Source organism: Mirounga leonina, unplaced genomic scaffold, assembly GCF_011800145.1.
Source record: "Mirounga leonina isolate KUSES-001 unplaced genomic scaffold, KU_Mleo_1.0 Mir_115, whole genome shotgun sequence".
Lineage (NCBI taxonomy): Eukaryota > Metazoa > Chordata > Mammalia > Carnivora > Phocidae > Mirounga > Mirounga leonina.
In genome coordinates, this window is record NW_023270268.1 from 48227230 (window position 1) to 48252633 (window position 25404).

At 36.7% G+C, this 25404-nt stretch overlaps 1 protein-coding gene and 1 long non-coding RNA gene across 2 annotated transcripts in view; one reads left to right on the forward strand and one right to left on the reverse strand.

The window, feature by feature from the left end:
* The window catches only part of DHX36 (DEAH-box helicase 36), a 47765-nt gene extending 28059 nt beyond the window's left edge, over positions 1-19706 (reverse strand). The window contains exons 1-9 of the mRNA XM_034997403.1: positions 19375-19706; positions 11504-11628; positions 10544-10775; positions 7611-7649; positions 6082-6252; positions 3836-3915; positions 3058-3132; positions 2745-2911; positions 1248-1329 (exon numbers count right to left, since the gene is read on the reverse strand). Of these exons, the coding sequence (XP_034853294.1) occupies positions 1248-1329; positions 2745-2911; positions 3058-3132; positions 3836-3915; positions 6082-6252; positions 7611-7649; positions 10544-10775; positions 11504-11628; positions 19375-19635 (1232 nt within the window). The 5' untranslated portion in view covers positions 19636-19706. The remainder of the gene's footprint in view (positions 1-1247; positions 1330-2744; positions 2912-3057; positions 3133-3835; positions 3916-6081; positions 6253-7610; positions 7650-10543; positions 10776-11503; positions 11629-19374) is intronic.
* LOC118005508 lies at positions 14358-22633 on the forward strand. The gene is made up of 3 exons (XR_004677832.1): positions 14358-14422; positions 20984-21076; positions 22369-22633. It is a non-coding gene; the product is annotated as an uncharacterized LOC118005508 (long non-coding RNA).
* The last annotated feature ends 2771 nt before the right edge of the window (positions 22634-25404 follow it).

Genomic DNA, 25404 nt, shown 5'->3' on the forward strand with positions numbered 1-25404 from the left:
GGTAGGCCATGAGATGCATAAGGCTAGAAAAAAAAAGATGGGGCCAGATTGTAAAGAGCCTTGGGATGACTAGCTAAGGAATTGGAACCCGATCCTACAGGCTGTTTTCCCAGCCCTTCTCTCATTAAGAAATTCAAATATGATTTGGTATAGTCCCCTGGAGAAGGCTGCTAGTAGCTAATGGCCTGAGTATTGAAGGGATCAATAATCTGGGCTTACCAGCTGAGGTATTCTGCTACAGGCCATGACAAAGCACAGAGGTCCTTAAACAAGTTTTAAAGAGAAATCTCAGGAGGCTTGACTAGGGGGAGAATGCTCACATAACCAGATTTTGTAGGAAACTATACGGCACTCTCGCATATATGTGACAATGAAGACCATAGTGCCAAAAGAAGAACGATTAGCACAGAAGAGAAAATGAGGACCTTTAATAGAAGAAATAAAAATGAGAAGGCATGTTCAAGAAGAAAGCTCTCAGGGTTTGCATTGTGGGGCAGGCGAGAGTACAGAATGATTTAGACTAAGTTAGTTACTAAGCATGTAAAGCAGTTAACATATCCTGGTACATAACTGCTTGATATTAGCTCTTCTGGTTTACTGGGTGGAGGATCATACCAGTAACCACTGTAAGACACATGATTTCGTTTTAACTTTGGATATAAGACAACATTTTTAGTTGGAAAAATGTGAGGTTCAGGGTATCTAAGGTACCAGAACGCTGCGGAGCATAGAGTTGAGTCCAAATTTAATGTTCAGGAAGAGCTTCTGTTCTGAAAGCTGTGAAACTACAGAACTATGGTCATGGAAACAGGATTGCACAGTGAAACCATAAAAGACTGGGAAAAGGCTAATTAAGAACCCTCAGGGGAAATCCTATTTAAAAGGCAGGCAATGAAAGCCAGCAAAGAAGAATGAAAACCAGGTAGGAGAACCAGAATAGAGGTTTAAGCACTAAGGACAAAGGTTCCCAAACTCTGCTGCCCAGGGATCTTTAAAAAATTCTGATGTCTGGCTACCAGCCCAGACTCTGTAATGTAATTAAGGTACGGAGTGTGAATGGGGCATCTGGATTTTAAAAGACTCCAGGTGATTTTAATGTGCAACCAAGTTTGGGAATCACCGATTTAAAGAAAAACAGTGTCTTAGAAGGAAATGGTTAAAAGAGTTTTTGAGACTAAATTTCGACAGAACAAAAGGTGACATATTAGTATTTTTTAATATCTTTTTATTTCCTAATATTTACTTACCTTATTTTTTCAATTATATCTTCCAAAAGATACTCCACAACCGGAAAAGTAAAACCAGGTATGTGTACCATTGGACAGTTACCTATTATGGCAGACAAAACATAAATCTGTACTCAAATGTTCAAAAAAAAAAAAAAAAATCAACAGACTCTAAAGAGGCCAATAACTCTCAAGTTCAAAAATGGTCCTGGCACTTTCATAGTTCTACCCTATTTTTTCATACTGAGCTTAATGAGAACTAGCAGTCTACTCTTCACTCACTACCACTTTACTACCAAACTGTACACATACCTCACAGTTCTACAAAGTAACTCAAAATATCAAAGAATAGAGCATTTTAAGTTGGACTCAAAACTCATTACTTGAGATTTATTTCCTCTCCATCATTAGCCAAGATGGTACCATCAGAACCCAAGTTTTACTGAAGTCAACTTAAGAAGCACTACTCCTATGGCACCCAGAATCAGGAAAAGAGAAAACATAGTTAAAAGAAGACCTAACAAATATTAAATTGTTACCTACTATTCTAAAATAACTGTCTCCTGGTACTGTTACTTCAAAGTTACTTATATTTCATACCAAGCAAAACAAGCAGTACACATTGTAAACAAAGACCAACACTGCATCACAGATCAAAGTATCTGAAGTGGTACCACACCTCTGCCTCACCCAAGTTTGAGCAAGTTACTCAATGTTAGTTCTGGATAGCTCATCACACACACGCCAAATAAAAGACATAATACAAGCAACCAATTTCACGGATCTTTGAAGGTCAACTGGACTGCATACAAGAATATTTAAATATTGCTCTATTCCATTTTAATCCCCAGCCCTGCCATTTTCCTCTCCTTCCCCCATGATTGTAAGGCAAGAGAGGCATAATTTTTAAAAAATGTATTCTACAGCTAGTCAAATTTAGTTTCAAATCCTCCCAACCCTCTCTTAATTGTGCAACCATTATAAGGCATACTGTGAAAGACATCTAAAAAATGGGAATAACAGCACTTATCTCACAAGGTGTTACGAAGAACCATGAAGACAAAGTGCCAAATAAAGCACACCTGGCATGCTAAAGGTGTTCCGTAAGTGGTCAGTACTATTATTATTAGCAAACTGCCACCCGAGGCTGTGATAGTACATAAATGTCACAGAACAATCACAAAAAAAAATGTTCAAAAAATTATTCAAAGCTGTGGCTTGACTTCACTGATGCCACCTTAATTATCTGATGGTAGCACCAAAAATCTGTATCTTTGCTTTTACACAGATGATGCTGCCTTTTAAAAATAGGCTCACTTCTCTAATCTGTTGAAACTAGAAGGGTAGTCTCAACTATTTAAGACAACTTAAAATGTTCTCCTGAGTATTTAAAAGAATCGCTAAACCCTCACTTTAACTACTTTGTACCCAGCAATGTATTAGATTTTTCTTTAATTAACTCTAAATTCAGTGGCTCTGTGATAACTTTCTAAAGCAATAATCATAGAATTTACTTACCAAAATACTCTGAAAATTTCTCAGCATTTAAAGTTGCACTCATCAATATTACTTTCAGGTCAGGTCGAAAATTGAGAAGATCTTTAATAACCGTCATTAAAACATCTGACTGTAGATTTCTCTCATGGATTTCATCAAGCACAATATGACTAACACTGGACAAATGCCTACAGCAAAAGTGTGAAGTATGTAACTTAGTATAAAATATAAAAACTGAACCATTCCACCTTAACAGTTAGTAAAATCCAATTTAATAATTATATTTTACGTTAATGTTTAACTAAATGTCTGTCCTGAAGTGAAACATACTCACGAGTCTGACTGGAGCCACTGCAGGATGATTCCTGTTGTACAGTATAAGATAGAACCCTGCTTCCTTGGCAACCGACTGTGAATGAAAGACATGAGTTAACAGTTTTTGGTTTTCTTTAGTAACAAATTACTCAGTACCACAAAAGTTAAAAGAAAACCTCCAATTTAAAAACTGCTTACAGTTTTAATGAAAATCTTCACAGTTAATTTTTTGGTCATAGGACTGCCTACTGCAACAGAGTAAGGTGAAATACTACATTCAAGTTCACTACACATTATTTTCACTGTCATGATAAAACATTAACGATGTCTTCTTAAAGGCATAACCATTAACATTTAGAAAACAACTTAATACTCAGGGGCCTAAACTTTTGTTCAGTGACTGGAAAGTCAGTTCACGGTAAATGCAATCTTGAGCTCCAGAAAAGGACTACAGAAATATAGTGGAGTGAACTGGGGGTTAAAGATACCAAAATCAATAGGGTGGTGGTACCAAAAGATAAGACACCAACTCCTTTCGCGTGCAGTGATGGTCTACTAATGTACGTCTAGCAAAAAGTTATTTCTCTAGCCACTTCACAATGTAAAGTGCATTTTAAAAAGGCAATCCAAACATGAGTTTGGATTAAAAAAGTGAACTGCAAGCCTTCTATGCTGTCGTTATTTTAAACGTTAATTTTAATAGTAATCAATTACAACAGGGAGCATTTTTCTCTTGAATCTCTAACTTCAAAGTTTCACTAAAATCTACCTGTACACAACAGGTGAACATTCTTTACCTCTGGAGACGAATCTGGTATCCAGTACTGTTACCATTGCCACAAGATTCTGCCCTTTCTGCAGCCACCCTCTCTGCAACCTTTAATCAAAATAAAAGACATTTTCAAAGAAAATATAATTTCCTTTAGGAAAAACATCTGGAACATCCATGAAATCTGGGATTGTTGAAAAATTGTTCATTAGTTTTTCCTGAGTTAAAAAAAGAGAGACAGATTCTAAAATCCCAGGGATCTAAAACTGTGTGTTGTCCCTTAAAATGTGCAGACTCCTTGCTTAAATTTACTTTTCACCTCCTCTTATAAAGCTTTCCAAGGCCAAATTCTCTCTCATTATTTTCAAAGTGCCTTTCTGTAGCATGCTCTTATTCAGTCTACCTTTCTTTTGAATTTTCCATAAGAGTTAAAATCTTAGGGACGCCTGGGTGGCTCAGTCGTTAAGCGCCTACCTTCAGCTCAGGTCATAATCCCAGGGTCCTGAGATTGAGCCCTGCATTGGGCTCCCTGCTTAGCGGGGAGTTGGCTTCTCCCACTCCCCAGCTTGTGTTCCCTCTCTTGCTCTCTCTCTCTCCGTTAAATAAATAAATAATAAATCTTAAAAAAAAAAAAAAAAAAGTTAAAATCATGGGTCTAAACTTATAAAACCTGTGTGTAATTTGAGGTTAAATACATGTTGATACTTTTTTTCTCCAGTTTTTTGTTTGTTTCTTCTTGGTAGAGACTGGTGTTAATTCCTGGTTCTCGGTTGTGTTCTAAAAGTTATGGCTGCCAAAGGTGAACTTGGAATTGATAAAATGTTATTATTATTATAATCCAATACTAAAAGTAACCAACAGTCATCTTGTGACAGAACAGTGATTTATGAGATTAGAAACAGAAAATGGCATAATTAAGAAACAATACTTCAAAAGTAAAACTTTCCAATCAGTACATCCTGTATTCACAGATATAAGACCATTATTTCACTTTTTATTACTTATTAAATTGCCCATTCAAGTACTAACAGATCTTGGAAAAATAAAAAATAACCTAGTTAGCGTATCTTTCTACTGTCAATATATATGGTAATGCTGTATTAATGAAAATGATATTTTTAACTTACTTAAATCTAGCTCTATAATTGTATTATGACAAAAGTGGTTATTTTTTTGTAATTTTACGTAAGTCCTAGGAATATGATTCTACCAGAAAGATTGTTACTGTACTTTTTTAAACAGCATTTCTCGGAAATCAGTTTAAAATGTATACTATATTTCCTCCAAAATATTGCCATAATTGGTAATGCAGTTCCTAATCACATTCTGTATTACATGACCCAGAGATAATAAATAGCACCATCATATAACTAAGTACAACCATAAATCTTTATAATTGAAATTTACATATAAAATTACATTAACACGGAAATAAATTTACTATACACATCAAACACTGTCAGAAACGCAAACATCTTTAAAGAACATATAACCCATACATTTAACTAGGTCGTCTAACTAAACAAACAAAAATGCTGTTTGCACTAAACATGTACTTAAAACTGTTAACAGGATAAACTTAAAACAATGTCTTAATTTTTTTATGGTAAATTCCCTCTTATTGAATAATTGCATTAAAAAATTTTAAAAATGCAGCTTAAAATACTGCAAGGTTTCCTGCTTTCACCATCAGTGTACTTACTGAAAAAACAGAGAGAACCAAAAAATAATACTGAATGAATTAAGTTGTAAAATTTAAAGCATCTATATGGATGGACATTTTTTGGAACTTATAATCTTATAAAGATTTATCAGCTTTCTATTCTTCTAGTTTTATAATAAAATTTGCCTGGATTTCTAATTTATCTTAAACTCAAACATCTATTATCAGTAAGAGATCATTTGAGCTTTTGGTGTTTACTACCAAATATCTGCTTTCATAACAACATATCCTAAACCTAATTAAGAAATCACTACAAACCTTCAAAATCAGTTTATTTCTAGCAAGACTGGGAGAATGGAAAATAAAAAGTGGGGAATTTTAGGGCGCCTGGGTGGCTCAGTTAGTTAAGCGACTGCCTTCGGCTCAGGTCATGATCCTGGAGTCCCGGGATCGAGTCCCATATCGGGCTCCTTGCTCAGCGGGGGGGTCTGCTTCTCCCTCTGACCCTCTCCCCTCTCATGTGCTCTCTCTCTCTCATTCTCTCTCTCAAATAAATAAAATCTTTAAAAAAAAAAAAAGTGGGGAATTTTAAAAAGTGAGACATTACTTACTGAAATGGCACTAATTCTTCTTGGCTGAGTACAAACTATCCTGCATGCAGATCCTTTTCCTCTTTCAATGTAGTTATCCAAAATGAACTGAGTAACTTGAGTAGTTTTTCCACATCCAGTTTCACCACTTATTACTGTTACTTGATGGTTATCAATCATATTTACCAATTCCTATTTCAAAATGGAAAATAAGTGAAGGACATGGTGATGAAGTCCGAAAAGGCAGTAATCACAATTCTATCAAACTGAAGGTAATCGCTTTTAACAAACTTATTAATGCTTTTCAAATTTCGTTAAATGCAACGCTGGCAATTTGAGTATCGGATCCACCAGTTTCCAAGAGAAAAGCAGCACCAAATTATAAAAAGAACAAAGCCAGGCACTGTTAAAGAAAAACACACCAACAAGAGACGGCAGGTAAGTTTTATACGTAAGAATGAACATTAATTAAAAAGAATGTTGATGTGTAAGGCTACTGAGTACAAGACAAATCCCAATACCTAAATAACACTAAGGACCTTAAGGACTTATATCACAACTCATACGATATGGCTTTATCTGCAGAACAAGTTTTGTATACTGTTTCAGAGAACAAGAAAGAGTGTAATTTATCTTAAGATTATTTCCTTTCAGATAATTATAAAAAAGTTTTTAAATACCTAAATCAAATTGGTAAACTTCAATTACCTGGAAAACCTATTTGGGAAAGATCTTCTTTTTTAAAAATTATAAACACTAATATTTTTATTAGTAATAGTCACTGTATTAATAAAACCATCCTACTACTTCAAAGAGGTATTAGAGGTTACTTTTATCTACAAAACAGTTTAATTAGAAAACCCACCTTTAAAAATTTTTCCATCTATTCTAACACACTACATATATCAGAACAAGTTCCAAGTCTGAACACTGAAATTATAGCTTGTAAATACAGAGAAGCAGTATAGGATTTATTCATTCAACAAGTATCTACTGGGGTTTGATAGAATGTCAGGCACTGTACCAAGTCAACTAATACATTGTGAACACTCCGTCCTCAAGAACTTAAAATGGTCTAGGAGGGAAAGACACACTGTGGCAGGTGGTAGTTAAGTGCTATGAAAACCAAACCAAAATCAAAACAAAGTGAGGCTGAGAGAACAGAGAAGGACAGGGGACTCTCTTATTCTCTAAGGTGACTGCGTAATAAAGGATAATAAATTAATTAAGGCACTATTTTCAGTAGTGCCTCAATTTTAATTAAAATGTTTGGTCTCAAATTAAGAGCAAGGGTATTTACCCAAACTAACTTATATATAAAAATTCTATTTTTGAAGTTCTAAAGATTTCAATTATAGACAGAAATGAGAAAAGTTACAGAAAATTGTTTCATGACCATTTTTTTCTTTTGGGTCTTCAAAAATTCAGGACTAAAATAAATTTTCACTAATACCCTTTAGGGGAAGGTCCATTTACATTTTCTCTTGATACAGAGATTTAAAAATTGTATTTAAATACTTTGCAAATCAAATAGTGTACATTCATTTTACCTTTTGCATTCCATACGAAGGCAGCTTTTCCCTGAAATGCTGAAAATTAAAAAAACTATTTTGAATTTTCACAAAAGAAATGTAATCAAATTATAATCATGTAATCAGAATATATCATAAATATGCTAGAATCCCAAAATATTTTTATTACCTTACAGCTTATGTCAAGTACCAAGGCTTAAAAAAGAATTTTTATAAAAAGAACTAATATACTTAGCAATCCCCTTTATTTTTGAAACACTGAAAAAGAATTCTATTTAACAGAATCTTAAAGTGGCAGTAAAATGAAATCTGATCTGTCATCTAATAGCATTCTCATAATCCCTAAGTTACTTTTACCATTTTTTCTGTTTATTTTACATATTCATCTTAGACTTGTTTTCCATGTCACATTCATTTTCCTACCCGTTGATCCACCATTTACTAATCCATTAGGCACTGGAGCAGATTATTTCTGGGTACTCACTTTTGAGAATAAAACTTAAAACAAGTAATATCTGAAACAGGAAAATCTGGTACTGCCATTAAGAACTGTGATCTTAAGTCAAACTTGGATCCTGAATCCCTCGAAGGTTTTATCTCATAGGGTTGCCACGAAATCTGAACGAAAAACCTTTATAAAAAAGGCAAGTAGCAGCTTCTGACACACAAAAGCTACTCAACAAATTTTTGGTGAATTGCAACTGGAATACTAAAAAGAGGAAATGATTAAGTCCTGTATCTTGTTTGATAATGTCTTTCTAATTTTGAAAACTTTTATGTAATCTCAAACCTACACTACATAAAAATGACATACACTTAGAGGAGTGCTATGGTTTACAATGACCTATGTACATGAAAAAACTTCAATGGTATAAAAAAATAAACCACAGTTATTGAAAAGGAGGGAAAAAAACACATAAAATTAGAACTGTCCTAGGTAATCTAGTACATTACTGCCATCATATTTTTCCCTAATTTTTATTTCTTGAAACATCATCCTTATTTTTTGCCTACTTGTCAAAATAGGAGACTGAAAAAAAATCCCTTTTTTAATGAGATATAATTGACATATAACATTATATTACTTTCAGGTGTACCAATATAATGATTCAATATCTTTATATACTGTAAAGTGATTATTACCACAGTAAGTCTAGTTAATATTCATCACCACATATTTACCATTTTTTTCTTTCGGATGAAAACTTTTAAGATCTCTCTAACTTTCAAATATACAATGCAGCATTATTAACTACCGTCATCATGCTTGTTATGGCCAATGAGGTAATTCTCATCAGCACCATAAAAAATGAGACTCAATATGATGACTTAAATAAATTCTAGCAATTTGAAATAACAAGCTGCCACAATTTTCTTAAGTACTTTCTTTTATTATAATATTTAAATTATTTAAAATCACTTAATGATTTCTAAAAGTACTTCATGTACTCAAATATAACCATCTCAATATATAAGTTATATATAAGCTAACCCATTAAACTTGAAACTAGCATTAATCTCTTTTGCTTTTTAAATATTATGTAAATGCTGATGAAAATAGTTACAACCCAATATTCTTTCTCAAGACAGACAAACCTAATTTCTAATTTCCTAATTTTGGGCTGTAACCCTGAGATAAGAGATAATGAGATTACAAGCTGTCTGAGGACAGGAAATAACTTAGTCTTCAGAAAACACAGCACAATCACAGGCATTTAGCAAGTGGAAAATTAATGTTTATTAAATGAATGATGAACCAAAAAAAAAAAAAGGCGTATTACCAAAAAGGATTAAAAAGCTGAGCTCTTAAACACATCTGAATTTTAGACCTGATTCTTTTACTAGCTGTGCAACTGTAGATAGGTCATTTAACCTAAGATTCTTTTTCCTCCTCTTTAACAGACATGTAAACTCTTATACAGGGCTGTTGGGTTAAATGATGTAGGACATGTGAAGTGTCTGCAAGTGTCTAGCTAATGGGAAGATCACTAACGATTTTTATGTCTTGCACATTTCTTCTCCTAACTTCCTTTGAATTAGCTCACTCACTCATCTTCTTTGAGTTCTGTCCTCAATATAAAGCAGATAGTAGCTAACTCTCCTTCTTCCTAAGGCTATAAAAGAAGCTCTTCTCTCAACCACAACATTCTGAAATAATTCAACTTGAAATCTGCCCTCGAATCTTGTTTTCACTAAATAGGCATTAAAGAGCTACAGAATTCCACCCCTGGACAACCTCACCTCACCTGTTCTAATCAGGATATCCAACCTGATCATCAACGACAGTCAATGGATCCTTTCTTTCCTATGAAAGATGTGATATTCTGGCTTTCTCACAAAGGGTAGTACATACGTGCATGTTAAAGGTATGGCCCTCAAAATTTCCTCAGTATTTTCTCTTAAAAGAAATACATGTGAACATTTTATTACATCTATTCTAGAATATCCACAAAACATAAATTTTATGTTTTAACAGGAAGGGACCTTAAAATATCTTGCCTAGGATAGAAAGAACATACTGAAAAACTCAGAATTCCTGCTCTTGTCACAGTCCCATCTTTAAAATACTGAACATAAGCACATAATAAATTCGGGGGATTTAATTTTATCATCTGTAAAAGGAAGGAGTTGGATAAAATGGTCTAGAAACCTTACAATTCCAACCACCTTGTTTCTTACGACATCTCACTAAACTGGCCTAGAAAAGTTAAACTAATTCCTTCTCCTCACTATATAAGCTGCTGTAGATGAGACAGGCTACCTTAGTTTATACTGCAGTGCCATCCCATTCCCACTGCTCTTCTCTAGTATACAAGAATTCCCACAGGGGATGGTCTACTGAAATACCACTGATCTATACCATGTAGTACCTCTAAACATAAATCTATTTTTATCCAATGTGAGAAGAAATGACAAATAAAAACTTTTTCCACATCTTGCTTTTCTATTACCTGCATTTCAATATACCGAAGGTCACTTTTTTTCTTTTGTAAATCTTCCAATAGTTGTTGGTCTAAGGTAACATCTGGTTCATTTTCTTGCAAGAGATATTCAGAATCTCGGTCAATATATTTGTCCCTGATTCTAAATGTTCTCTTTTCTTGACTTATCAATTTCTTTTCCTGGTTCTCAAGTTTCTTCTCTGAGTTGGGTTTGTTCTCAGCAGGAGTTTCAGTACCATATCTATTTTGACAAAATAAAAAAATGATAAAAGGCTAAATGAAGAGCCGCTCAAGCCCTGAAATAAAACAATATACCATTTATTTCAAAATCACCAGCTTCTATTTTTTCTTAGATCAATTAAGAAAAGATTCTTACAATGAATTCAAGATTTCCCTCCCTGTAAATAGGTATTACCAGATAAGTTATTCCTTGTGATAGTTAAAAAAATTAAAATTCACACAATAGTCATCCCTCCATTGCACTGACCTACAGTATTTTTTTCTGATTTTCCGAGCTTTATTTCACAACTTCATCTTCTCCCTGCTACCCTTTCTGAGTGCCATAAATGGGATGCTACATTACACAGTTCCAGAAAAACCGCTATTAATTTTTCCTCTAAATGATACAGCTCCTGTGATCATCCTAAAACAGCAACAATTCAACTTCTTCCAGATCTCTCCCACAGGAGAATTTTGGAAATACAAAGATGAGTAGGAAAACAATAAATAGTAACTTAATAAATCTCATATCCAAATAGACTATTCTTACCATTTGGTTTTCTGTGTAATGCATATATTATTCAACCTCTCACCAAATATGCTCAGTCTACATAAGAAAAAAAAACTTACTTCAAAGTTGAATTTCACTTACTGACGAGTCTAAAGATGTTATTTTTATTATCATTCTTTCCCTAGCCAATGCTATGAAGAAGTGTTACTCTGTCCATTCTGTCAAAGAACATGTTTTACCCGTGATCTTCAGGAGCAAACCAGGAAATCTGTGCTTCTGAGTCTTTACCATTCTTTGCTTGGACTGAATGCAGCAGCTGCACAATCTGTTCTTCTCGCCGTTCATCCATGTGTACTACAGCTCTCTATTTTGTGCAAAGCAAAAAGTATCCTGATCAACATTAGAAAGCATGTGCAAAATTATTTCATAACAACAAAAAGGTAAATACATGTCCAACAAACATATATAAAATTTAAATTACCCCACACTTGCCCTCTAGTCCAATTCCACTTCATAAACCTAATGTTAACATTTTTGCATATAGCCTTCTAAACCTTTTTCTGCTATGCAGCTATAAAATTAACATGACTGGCAAAGAAAGTACATTTATGTCCCTTATTAATAAAACTTTGGTTTCTTGTCTTCTACCCTCTCACATACTGATTATTATCAATTTTTCCCTATCTTAAATTTTCAAAGATACTCACAATTAAAGTTATTAAAACGCAAATGTTTGGTTAAAAAAAAAAAAAGCCAAGTTGAAAACTGGAAATATTTTGGTTGCAATGAGCATTTTAAAGTTCTTACACCAAAAGGATGAATATTTGGGGAAGTAAGAAGGCTGAGTCGAGACGGAATAAATAAAATTGATCAACACTCATGCAGATGGTCCAATGTGGCAATTATGCAGTTGCTTCATAGAATGAGGATAAAACAAACCAAAAAAACACCAGAGAAGATAGAAGTTACACCACACACAGTAAAAACAGGAATTTCTAAAACTGGTCTTTTATAGCTGTACATTATAATTAGTTGAATTTAAACCCAGTAGTTAAGACAGGGTAGATTTTTCTTTAAGTGTGCAGACAGGAAAGATGATCAAGGTCTTAAATGAAAAAAAGCCAGCTGCAGAAAATATATGCAGCAGGATCTTATTTTCATTATTATTATTAAAGTAGGTTAGTGACTTTACGTTCTACATTTTTGCAGTATTTCTTCCAGATAGATTTCTGACACATGGTAGATGCTGCAGTGAAGTTTGTCAAATGGATGAATGGCTGAATTTATCTTTTACAATGAGCATGTGTGACTTTTGTGTTAAAACCATTTTTCTCTTTAAAGAAATACACAAAAAGAATTCCGGAAAACTTCTGCAACTTATTGAAGAGTTTACAAAAAGCATCATTATCATACAATTAGAAGTCCAATATAGTACAACCCTGGCTGATAGGAAAGCCTCACGAAATTACAGGTTGCAGCAAAATCTGCTTACTGACAGATACTAAAGCCCCCCTCATTTTTTTTTTTTTTAACCTTACAGCATGAAAATCTTTTTAAATGGTTTCTGTATCAGACTAACGTATCTCTTCTTCATAGCACAGGATATACTCCACTAGGACTAGGAGCTTGTACCTGGTTTCTCCTAGATTCTGCCTTACGAATCTTTTTTACCTCTGATGATTTTAATCTGTAATCATCTGTTGTAAAAAAAACCATTACTGGGAGTACACCAGAACCTGAGAGTGGTCTTGGGACATCCAACACAGAGGATTATTATTAGAACATTTTTGTCCTATACTTTAAATTCTGTAATGCCTTCAGCACTTGTTAACATTTATTGCTCTGTGTACCTACATGAGATAGTTATCAAGTTAAGTTTTTTCCTGGCAGTTAGAATCTACAGTAACACTTTAATGATTACAGACTACACTGGGAAGGAAGCCCCAGGACATAAAGTCATTATCAAGCAAAGTCTTAGTTTTTCCAAACACCTCAAGGGCCCAAAGGCACTGTTTCTTCCATTCACTTTCAAAATAGGAAAGGTAAGATTAAGTACTTTTTATCTGAGGAACAATTTATTTCCAACTGAAATTCACACTAAATCATTACTTCAACCAACCAAAATTTTACATTTTGAAGTTTTTGCCTCTACTAGAAGAACAAAAGTTCTCCTTACCTTGCTGTATGAATTTTAGATATTCACAAAAATCTGGATGAATAAAAAATGAAATAGCCCCTAAAAACATAATTTATACTTTTTAATGAAAACATAATTTATACTTTCTGTAAGTTATTTTTAACAAGGTTCTTCCCATGATGAGGCTCCAGAGGCTCCGGGCAGTGGAGAATTTAAGAGTGCCAAAATTCCAAACCTGGATCTAGCCTTTTTTTTTTTTTTTTTGGTAGGCTACCTCCTCCTAGCCTTTTAGCTGTTATCACCCTTCACTTTACCTCGCCCTCAGCATGGAGAATCTCAGTCACGTTTTGTGGTTCATGTCTATTTTATCATGGTATTTAATTTATTTTGTTTTTCTCTTTTTTGGACATCTTAAATATTCTTGCTGCTTTGAGTCATAAATCCCTGGCAAAGGAGACCCTCTATGATTTCCAGCAAACTGTCTATGTTTATCAGCTTCTAGTTATCTGCAATTATTTTAAACCAATATCACCTTTCAGTTCACCCTCAACATTTCACACACAGTATTTCACAAAGAAAACAAAAACCAAAGAAAGTCCTCAACTGCCTGCCACCAAACCTAAACCCACCAGTATCAGAATCTTTTTGCTCTCTTCCTTCCTGTTAAAAGGGAAGTGGAGTCCATTTTCCTGCTTAAGGTTACCTTTCACCTCCTCAGGGCTAATCCTTCTATTGAGATTTACCTTCCTTTCCTAAATCTTTCTCTGGTAGTCATTAGCCTGGTGATCAATATTCTGGTTTGCCTCTTTCCAAGTATATGGTAGAACTGCATTTTTCCACCCATGAGTTAAGCATGGACATGTGGCTTACTGGCCAGAGAAATGTGAATGGGAGTCTCAAGAATCAGGGCAATTTACCATATTCCCTCCCACTGCTACCAAAACCTGCTGTTTTCCAGATGGGTGGAGCTCTGTGAGCCAGGAGGACTCTCAACCTAACTCGCAAGCAATGGGTCAGTAATGTGAGTAGAAAGACCAACCTTTGTTGTTATAACCCATTAGGATTTGGGGGCTGTTTACTACTGCAGCATAATTTAGTCTACCCGATATGTTTCTTCTCCACTGACTCCTTACCACCAGTATATGAACAAGAATATAGTCAAATTTCTTTACTTTTTTTTTTTTTTAAGAAAATATTTTTATTTATTTGACAGAGAGAGAGACAGCGAGAAAGGGAACACAAGCAGGGGGAGTGGGAGTGGGAGAAGCAGGCTTCCCACCGAGCAGGGAGCCAGATGCGGGGCTCGATCCCAGGACCCTGGGATCATGACCTGAGCTGAAGGCAGACGCTTAACGACTGAGCCACCCAGGCTCCCTCAATCTCTTTACTTTTAAACAAAAAATCCTCTTTTGAATTCTCCCAACCCAATCAGCTACTGTCCTTTATTCCTCCTCTTCACAGTAAAACTGCTTGAAAGTACTCCACTTCCTCTCTCCTTCGCTAGCCAACCCAATGCCATCTGGCTTTTACCTCCACCGCTCCACAGAAAGGGCTCTCATCAAGGTTACCAATGACCCTGTTGCTAAATCCAATAGACATTCTGAGCTCTTACCTTACTTGACCTCTCTGTAACATTCACTACTATTGACTACTTTCCCTTCTTTGTATACTCTTTGCTCCCTTAAACACTGCTCCTGGATTCCAAAACAACACCCATTTCATTTTTCCTCTTCTCTGGCTGCTCCTTCCTAGGTAAGAACCTAAGGATCTTCTCTTACTCCATCCCTTAAATTTTCCTTTTATACACTGAACAACCCTAGTGATCCACAAGCTAGCAACACTGACACCATCTGGGAGTCTGTAAGGAAAACAGAATCTCTGGCTCCACTCCAGTCCCACATTTTAACAAGGTACCAGTTGATTCCTAGGCACATCTAAGTTTGAAAACAATGGTCTGAGGTCATATTAGCTTGGCTCCTGAGGTTCTGCAATAGCTTTTCTTCTTGTACCCAGTGTTACCCTCATTATTTTGTAACCTTCCAATTCCTGATGACCCACGGGTCGGACTATGTAATTGTAACCATACCTCTGGTTCCCATTAAAAACCATCCTTTTAGTTAAAAAAAGAAAAAGAAAAAGAAAACAATGGTCTATAGAATTTAGGCTTGCACCCACTCCTCATCTTCTCTGGTCATTTCCTACAATCCACAGAACTATAAACTGCCAGTCTAGACTTCTCTAGGCATCAGATCCACATGGCCTTCTACCTCCCTGAAGTCCTTGCGCTTTTTTTTCATAGATTTTATTTATTTTAGAGAGAGAAAGCGTGCACACACATGTGGGGGGGGGGCAGAGAGAGAGAGAAAATCTCAAGCAGACTCTGAGCTCATGACCTGAGCCAAAATCAAGAGTCAGACACTTAAACAACTGAGCCACCCAGGCGGCACCCCGAAATCCTCGCTTTTATGCCCTGTAACAAAATGAAACTCTGTCCTTAAGCTAAGTCCATCATCTTCCTCCATCAAGCCTGTTCCTTACATAATCATAAACATGTCATTTATTAATACTTGCTTTCCCCTTGCCTCCAGATAAAAGCACGTTTGAATCTATCTCCTAAATCACTTTAATCTGTCACTTTCCTCCATCTCCACTCCCAATGTCCTAATTCAAGCTATCATTTCTCACTTTAATTACTGCAAAGGCTACTTAACTGGTCCCTGTCCCAGGACTGCCTCTTTTCAATTCATTCTCTATACTCCTGCCACAATGAATTTAAACACAAATTCAATCATTTCATTTTTTTGCTTCAAATGATTTAATGACTTATAGAAGTTCTTACGGAAGAGTCAATGAATTTCAAGGCCCTGCTTACTTAAAAGCCTAGTCCTAGGCTTTTCAAAGTGCTGCTTATAAAGTATCATGACCAGTATTAATTAAAAAAAAAAAAAAGAGCAAAAACAACACACCCAGAGCAATATACAGATAATTAAATATTATTTTATGACATTTTTTGTTCAGTTATACATATGTGTGTACCGGGTGCAAATTAACATATATTCCTTTCTGTGGGAAGTGGTCAACAAGTTTGAAAGCCACCGCTCTACCTTCATCTCACCACACTAAACACACTATGCCCTATTCTTTCAGTTCCTTGAACACATTCCTCTTAACCTCTAAATTGTGGCACATGCTGCCGCCTCTGCCTGAAAATCCCTTTCCAAATCCCCCAATTGCAAACACACACACACACACACACACACACTTTGCTATCTTTCAACTTTCAGCTTAAGGGTTACTTCTTCTGGAAAACCTAGAATCTTCTTAGTTTGAGTTAGGTGATAGCCCATATTCTCATTATAATACTTTAACACTGTATTCTATCCCTCTAACAGCCCCTAACACGACCATTTCTGTAAGGCAGTGATTATATTCTATTAACACAGTGCTTAAGGTAATGTCTCAAATGTTTCAGATGCTCAATTAAAAAAAAAAGGAAGTTGAAAGAAAAAGAGCACGTTGTTAGAATGCAATAACTTGGTAAACACAGGAATTACTTAAAAAGTAATTGAAAGCCAAGGAAATTGACTGGGAAGCAATCACATATGGCTGAAGGTGGTCCAAAAAAAAAAAAAAAAAAGGTAGGATAAACCAATCACTGAAAAATGGTCATATTTAGATTGAGAAAATGGAGATGAATTTCAGAGAGAATGGTATGAGACCTGTAATACAAAACAAAAATAGAAGTATATTTACAAAAGCTATAATTACATCATATTGGGGACATGGGCTCAGTACACAGAAGGAAACCTGGTATACTGAAGCTATATTACCAAGATTTCCTGTAAAACACGTTAGGATGCAACTGAAATGTATTCAACTCAGACAGAGGTGATCTGGCTTCCAATCCCAAATGTGAGCTAGAGAATGAGATCATCTAATTTTTGCTTTTGAGAGCACCATGAATGGTTCTACAAAGGACAGACTCAGTGGAAAGCAGGAGTGGAAGTTAGATTTGTTAAGAGGCCAAGAACACTGAACAAAATGGTGGCTTGATCTGTGGGATAACTGCTGTTGAGACAAGTGGTTGGATTTGGGATATACTGAGAAGGCAGAGCAGACAGATGTGCTGAAATGAAAGAAATATCAAAGATAAATCCAGTTTGGGCCTTGCAAGTGAGTAAATGGTAGTAACATTTACTAAAATAAAGTTTGGGGAGGGGGTAGAAATCCAGAGTTCCATTTACAATGATCCATCACACAACTAGCTTCAGATGGAAATAATAACGAACAATTTTTTCTGATTAAACTTTCCATCTGTTTACGTCTTATTTTCCCAACCATTATCATATTTCCCAACATCATATTTCTTCAGATCCCCATGGCAACATGCATAACACCTTGTAGGAAACAGAGGCTAAATAAAATTTAATGAAGAATAACTTTCTAGTTACTGTGTACATCCTTTTATGGCAATCAGCCTATTATTCTTCCAATTTTAAGATGACTTAGATAAGCTACCCTTCATTTAAGAAAAAAGTTTGCTCGGGCGCCTGGGTGGCTCAGTTGGTTAAGCGACTGCCTTCGGCTCAGGTCATGATCCTGGAGTCCCGGGTTCGAGTCCCGCATCGTGCTCCCTGCTCGGCAGGGAGTCTGCTTCTCCCTCTGACCCTCCTCCCTCTCATGCTCTCTGTCTCTCATTCTCTCTCTCAAATAAATAAATAAATAAATAATCTTAAAAAAAAAAAAGTTTGCTCAATGAACAAGTTAATTTTGGGCTGACAAATATATATATATATATATATAAAATATATATATATTAAAATAGAAAAATGTGGTAAGGTGTGAAGATAAATGGATAATGGCCAAAAAACACTTTGATGAAAATGACATGAATAGGGGCGCCTGGGTGGCTCAGTTGGTTAAGCGACTGCCTTCGGCTCAGGTCATGATCCTGGAGTCCCGGGATCGAGTCCCGCATCGGGCTCCCTGCTCGGCAGCGAGTCTGCTTCTCCCTCTCATGCTCTCTGTCTCTCATTCTCTCTGTCTCAAATAAATAAATAAAATCTTAAAAAAAAAAAAGAAAAAGAAAATGACATGAATAAAAGAAAAATAAAGAAATAAAAATGATTTGGAAACAGAAGCCTAAATGAAGATTTAATTACATTCTGTATCTCATATGAAGGGTGCTTTTAAAGAAGTTACTAAAAAGATGTCTCAGACTTATAGTAAGAAAAATTCTGTTTTAAAAAATATATATATTAAAAAAATTAAAGTTCCCACCAAGGGAACTTTAATGTTTCCCTTACTACAGATCTCCAAGATTCAAATCAAATGGGCAATCACCAACCTGAAGAGCCTAAATCAAATCATCTTTTGAAATTTCTTCTATTTCTAGGATCCTAAGTTTCATTCTCAAAGAGGAGCTGCTAATCAACAGAACTCTCCCCAGCCCAACATAAAAACAAAACAAAACAAAAACCCTGGGTCTCTGGTTATTTTAATACTAAAAATGAAAGCTAGACTATTCTTCCGAACGACCTACATTCAAAATAGTGCTTGACAGCTTTTATTCTGCGCGAACCTGTTATGAAGAAGGCCGCTGTTTTCTAGCTCTTCAGGCCAAGAATTTTTCTAATAGAAAGGGTAGCCATGGATACTATGACACTGACACCCCAATAAAGTTAATTTCGGATAGGACCTGAACTTAACATCTGTTTTGTTCACAGTTCTCACGTCCTTAAAGCGAAATATACATTCAGCTTGCATAAATCCTAACTGCTTCGGGTCAGATGAGCATGGCTAACGAAAAACGACAAAATATCCGCTACCGGAAATTTTAGCAGAATACCTTTGCACACTTCACACAGCATATGCACCAGTTAAGAAAAAAAAGCAACGAAGAGGTCAGGGGCGGCGGAAGAGTTGGAAAAATGTCCTGTCTCATCCCTCCCCGCTATCGAGGCTCAGATTTACCTCCTGCCTCTCCGCTTCCTTGTTCTTCTGTCCCTGTTTCTTCGCATACCACAAGCCGATTTCGCGGCCTTTCAGGTGCCCGGGATGTCGGCCGCGGCCGCCTCGACCACCTCCTCCGCCACCGCCGCCGCCGCCGCCTCCGGAGCCTCGGTTCCCTCCATGGCCTCCTCCATGGCCCCCCCCATAGCTTCCTCCGTAGCCCCCGCCGGAGCTGCGGGGCCCGCCGTCCCGGCCCCAGTTCTGATGGTAATCATAGCTCATTGTCCCAGCGGACTACAACTCGTGAGAACCTGCAATCGCTAGAAATGGCGCCCGGGCCCGGAAGCGGGTGCACGTCTCCTTCCGTTTTGCTTCCGGCGCCCAGCGCGAGAGGGAGGGCCGTTTGGGCGTCACAGCAGCTGCTTCCGGTTACGTCACGGGCGGACGACCTCGGTGGTCAGGAAGGTGGCTCAGGTGAAGTCCTCTGTGATGTGCCCTGTTGTCTACCTTTGTACCTGTGGACGGAAAGTGAGCAAAGCCTCGCAGGTTTCCTTTACCTACAGCCAACATGTGAGGAAATGGGTTTTGGTTTTTACTTTCTTATTACCCGTAGTGAGATCCGAAGTTTGCTTCCAATTAGACCCTGGAGAATAGACATCTATTGACACAATAAAAGAACCTGTGGATGGAGGCATTTTCTCCTAAAAGTCTCGAAAGAAATGAGTTCATCATTCTTTTTTTTAGTAGCTACATCTTAAAAACAGCTTGACACCTGTTTCAAATAAGTATAAAACTGTCCCTGCCTCTCTTAAAGGATTGTCATTATTTATTGCCTTTATCCAACATCATAACAAGGAGCATGGCTGCCAAAAATAAAAAAATGCTCTTAGGCAATTTAAATAAAAAGTCAATTGAGGATTCATATGTTCATATGAAGCCATTTATTGTTGATTAACCAGGCCACTTAGTGTCTAGCACAGATGCTTTTGAATAAGTCAAGTGACTGGGCCACACAGGCCTGGATGTTCACCAGAGGACATCTGGTTCATTTACATATTTTAACTGATTTAAAGGTACTGGGGTACTGAACAAGACTAGTGCGGCATCAGCTTTCATTTGCTTACAGTCTTGGAAAGGCAAAAGAAATGGCTGTGCAATGAGTTAAGAAAGGAAAATGTTGCATGCTCTGAAGGGGTCCAGACTACACCTCTGGCATAAAAGTTATTTTGAGCAGAGGCATTTAAGTTCCTGAAATATTTTAACTGCCTAAAAGCAGAGCCTCCCAAAAGAATTCAAAAGAACTCAGTTGTCATAAATCCCTTCCCCTGGGAGAGAAACTGACAAAATTGACTCTTATCACTGGAGACTAGAAATCAGTATCACACTTAAGCAGGAATTGTCACAAGACTATTATATATTCCATCTATTCTCATAAGAGCCCATTTTTCCTTCCTAGAAATCGTTTTCCCGTGAGTCTGTTTTTCCTCCTCCCCTTCCCCTTTTAAGATAGTACATAAGCCCCAAGTTCTAACCTTCTCCCTGAATCACATTTTTATATGAAGTCCCACATGTATGTGATTAAATCTGTCTCTTCTCTTGCTAATCTGTCTTTTGTTGTTTTAATTTTTAGGCCCCCAGGATAAACCTAAGAGAGTAGAGGAAAAGATTTTCTTTCCCAACAGCCATTAAATGTTACAGCAAAATAATTTAATTTTAGAGTCAGGTAAGTGCTTTTTAAAGAATGAGAGGTTAAGCAGTGACTTTTGAGATAAGTAGACTAGCCAGACTAATGGGGAGTCGAGAGATTGTTACAGGTGGAGGGAACAGTATGTGTGAAGAGAGATGATAAAATGTTGGAGAGTGAGGGGTGCCTGGGTGGCTTAGTTGGTTAAGCATCTGCCTTTGGCTCAGGTCATGATCTCAGGATCCTGGGATCGCGTCCCATGTCGGGCTCCCTGCTCAGCGGGGAGTCTGCTTCTCCCTCTCCCTCTGCCTCCCCCTGCTCATGTTCTCTCTCTCATTCTTGCTCTCTCTCTCAAATAAATAAATAAAATCTTTAAAATATATATATTGGAGAGTGAGAGAAGTCTACCCTTAAACTTAAAGACTGTTAAAGAAGACCAAAGAGGTAGAAAGGAGCCTAATCATGGAGGACCTTATATGCCACATAGAGAGCAACAGTAAACTTTAAGTAGGAGAGTGATTATTTTTGGCTGCTTTGAAAAGAAAGGAATGGAGGAGGCAAGAGTGGATATGGAGAGGCTAGTTAAAAGGCTAGTTAAAATGGTTTAGGGGAGGCAAGATGGAATATGGAAAGGACTGGAATTAAGAGATATTAGGAGATAAAAAAATGTCAGATTTGATGATTCACTGGTTGTGGACAATTAGAGGAAAGGGTCAGAAAACTCTTGAGTTTAAGATTTGAATAACTGCCAAATAAAGAGATACCGTATCCTGAGATGAAGAACACAGGATGAGGAGAATTTTTTTTTTTTTTTTTTTTGACTGAGGGAAGGGTCGAGTTAATGCATTTAAATAATACATGTGGAGTTTGAGGAGCCCATAAAACATACAAATTGAGATGTCTAGAAAGTGGTTGGTTACATCAGTTAAAAACACAGAGAGAGCAGACTGAGATATATTTTGGTAGTCCTTGGCAAATATGATTAAGACTATAGGAATGAATAGTTACAATAAATGTATTGGAATTCATTGGGCATACCTGCTATGACAAGTATGTGAATTATTCAGTAGGTAAGATTGGGTAGGCATATTGGGGATGGTCAGGGCAAAATTCGAAGGAAATAGTGTGGATTGTTAGGTGAGAGAGTTTATGAACTGAATGGGTCTCCTCAAAATTTATATGTTGAAGACCTAACCCCCAGGGTAGCTGCATTTGGAGATGGGGCCTCTAAGGAAACAAATAAATGAGGTCATGAAGTTGGGGCTCTAATCTTATAGGATTAGTGTCCTTTTAAGAAAAGATACCAGAGAGCTCATTCTCTCTTTCCTCAGAGGAAAGGCCATGTGTGGACAAAGAAGCTGTCCACAAGCCAGGAAGGTGCTTTCACCAGGAACCAAATCTGCCAGCACTTTGATCTTGGACTTCAGCCTCCAGAACTGTGAGAAATAAATTTCTGTTGTTTAAGTCAGAATAATACCATAAATATGTGGCACTTATTTATTTATAAATAGTGTTTATTAAACCAATAAAGTGGTTTAATACCACTGAAACCTGTGGTGTTTTATTAAGGCAGCCTGAACATACTAATAGAGTAATAAGACTAATAGAGAGTAAGTGGGGAAGAAAACTAGCATTTATTTGTTGCCTAACATTTGCTAAGTACTGGGCTAGGCAGTTCACATTTGTGGTCAGCAGAATAATGACCCCCATAGATGTCCACATCCTAGTCCCTAGAACTGTGAATATGTTAAATTACATGGCCAAGGGAAATTAAGGTTGTTAATCAGCTGACCTTAAAAATGGGGAGATTTTCCTAGATTATTTGGATGAGCTCTATATAATTAAAAGCATCCTTCAAAGTGGAAGAAAGAGGCAGAAGAGAATTTCATCATGATGTGATTTGAGGACTCAGGCAACTGCTACTGGCTTTGAAGATGGAGGAAGGGGGTCTCAAGTTATGGAGTGCAGGCAACATCTAGTGCTGGACAAGGAAATGGATTTCCCCTTAAAGCTTCCAGAAAGGAACACACACTACCTACCCCTAGATTTTAGCCTAGTGAGGACTGCATCTGTAGCATCTATGCTACAGAATTGTAGGGTACTACATTTGTGTTAAAATTAAGACTCTGAGTTTCTGATAATTTGTTATGGCAGCAATAGAAAAGTAATACGATATTCCATATTTCACATATTCCTTATGACAACCCCAGAGAGAGGTAGTGCTATCTCTATTTCCTGATAAATTCTATTATTTCTCTTCACCTCATGTTTGTTAATCCTAAGCAGAATCTTAGTTATCAATAACTAAACAATAAAATTACAAATTTTTCCTGACTTCTTTAGTATGAAGTAATATGATATTGCTTGAGGCTATTGCTTTAGGCAGACACTTCAGAACAAATGTCACTGTAGTAAAAATCTGTGCAAAAGGAAGATTTTTAAGGAAAGACCACAAAGATATTAGTGGGAAGAAAAGTATCAACTGGTACTTTGGGTTTTGTTTTGTTTTCCTGCTTTGCTTGAAATCAGCAAGAATTCTTAGGTTACCTAATGCCAGAAGACAAAAGGAGTGACTGGCCCATTATAATTGCCATTGTTACTCTTGCGGATTCTCTGCTTTGTCCTGTGCTCTGGGCAGGCTAAAAAGATGTCTTTCTTACATGTGCTCTCCACTGATCATGGGCTGGGCACAGTGCAAAACCACTGCTTTCAAACCCACAGCGTTTGGTATCTAGGCCCACAGGCATGGGCGTCCCAATCTGGCCACTTCTGAAATGCAGCAAGGGTGAGCTATAAAGACCACACCACTACGGGAAATGACCACAGTTTTTCCAGTGTTAAGGAATTTCTTCTTCTCCATTTTCTTTACCCCAACCCTGTGCAACAACTCTAACATAATTTTTCATGCATCTCCTGTTCCTGAGGGTCTGAGTGGGAATTTTTTTAGTGTTCCTCTTGGAAAATGGAATCCTTAATGGACTCTTACCTCTTCTTGGTGGTGGGGAGAAGGCATGCTGATAAGAGTAATCCTAGATATATAGGGATCTGGCTGTTTTGGGGTAGGGTAGGGGACATGGAGAAAATGGCTCTTTTCAAATCAAGAAAAACACAGGAGAATTATTAAATAGCTCAATAGAGTATCTTGTCACATAAAATTTTGGAACTCAAATTGGGAAAATTTTAGTTACATTGAAAGAGAATTTGTGGAGAACATTTCCTGACTATAATGGTTATAGTAAAATTATAAATTTACTTAAAATACAACTCAGGTGGACCAAGAAAATGTAAGGTTTCATCATTATCATCATCATTATTTATTACTGATCTAATGTCTAAATTCCCTTCTTGCTAGGCAACGATAGTGGAAACATCTTAAAATTGCTAGCTAATTTTCCTTATTTCAGGTAACTATGGAATTCTTCTATTAGGCTTTTTTCTCTCTTTCTTCCCCCTCTCTTAATGGGAAAACTTAATAGCTGGGGGCTGGAATCATTTGGAGACCTCTTCATTGAGAGAGGTGGCCATCGACCCTGGATTTTGCCTGGAACTGTAGCTGGCTATGGGCTGGAACACTTACGTATAGCCTCTCCATTTAGTTTCTCTGTGTGGCCTAGTTTTAGCCTCCTCACAGTATGGCAGCCTGGTTCCAAGAGCAATTGTCACAGAACAAGGTGGAAGTACCTGACATTTTTAGTAACTAGCCTCAGAAGTCACATAGCAACTAGTTACTAGTTGAGATGGTAATAGATGTCTACCCAGGGAAGGGCAGTTAGGCCTCACCACACTATGGGAGGGCAAATTATAAGAGGAGCATGTGGGATGGGAGATATTGAGTCCATCTTCAGAATATACAATCAGCTATAAGTGCTATCCTTTTCAAACCATGTGATAGTTTTGACAGTTTTACAGATTTATCAGGTTGTATCACAGACACATCTGCCGCTATCCATATGACAACTAGAAGTAGGAAAAAAGAATGATAATACTGTAATAAATACTGATATTTATTGAGTGCTTATTATATGTCAGGTACTATGAAGAGGCATATTTTTTTCTCTATTTTATTACAGTTAGGGTAAGAAAGTCAAGGGATGGAAGGACTAAAAAGAATGAGACCTCCCCAAGGCAAGGATCCCACTGTCACTGATATATTTCATGAGAAATAATGTAGTTGTATGAAAATTAGAAAAAACTAAGTGTCTGCAGCATTATTGATTCCTCCTTGCTTTAAAAGCTTCCATTTTCAGTCACTGAAACCTCACTTATCTATTTATCAGAGACACTTTTGAAATACTAAATCAACATATTTTCAGTCCTCTCCCCTATAAGTCATGTTCCCCAGTAGACATTTCACAATTATAACTCCA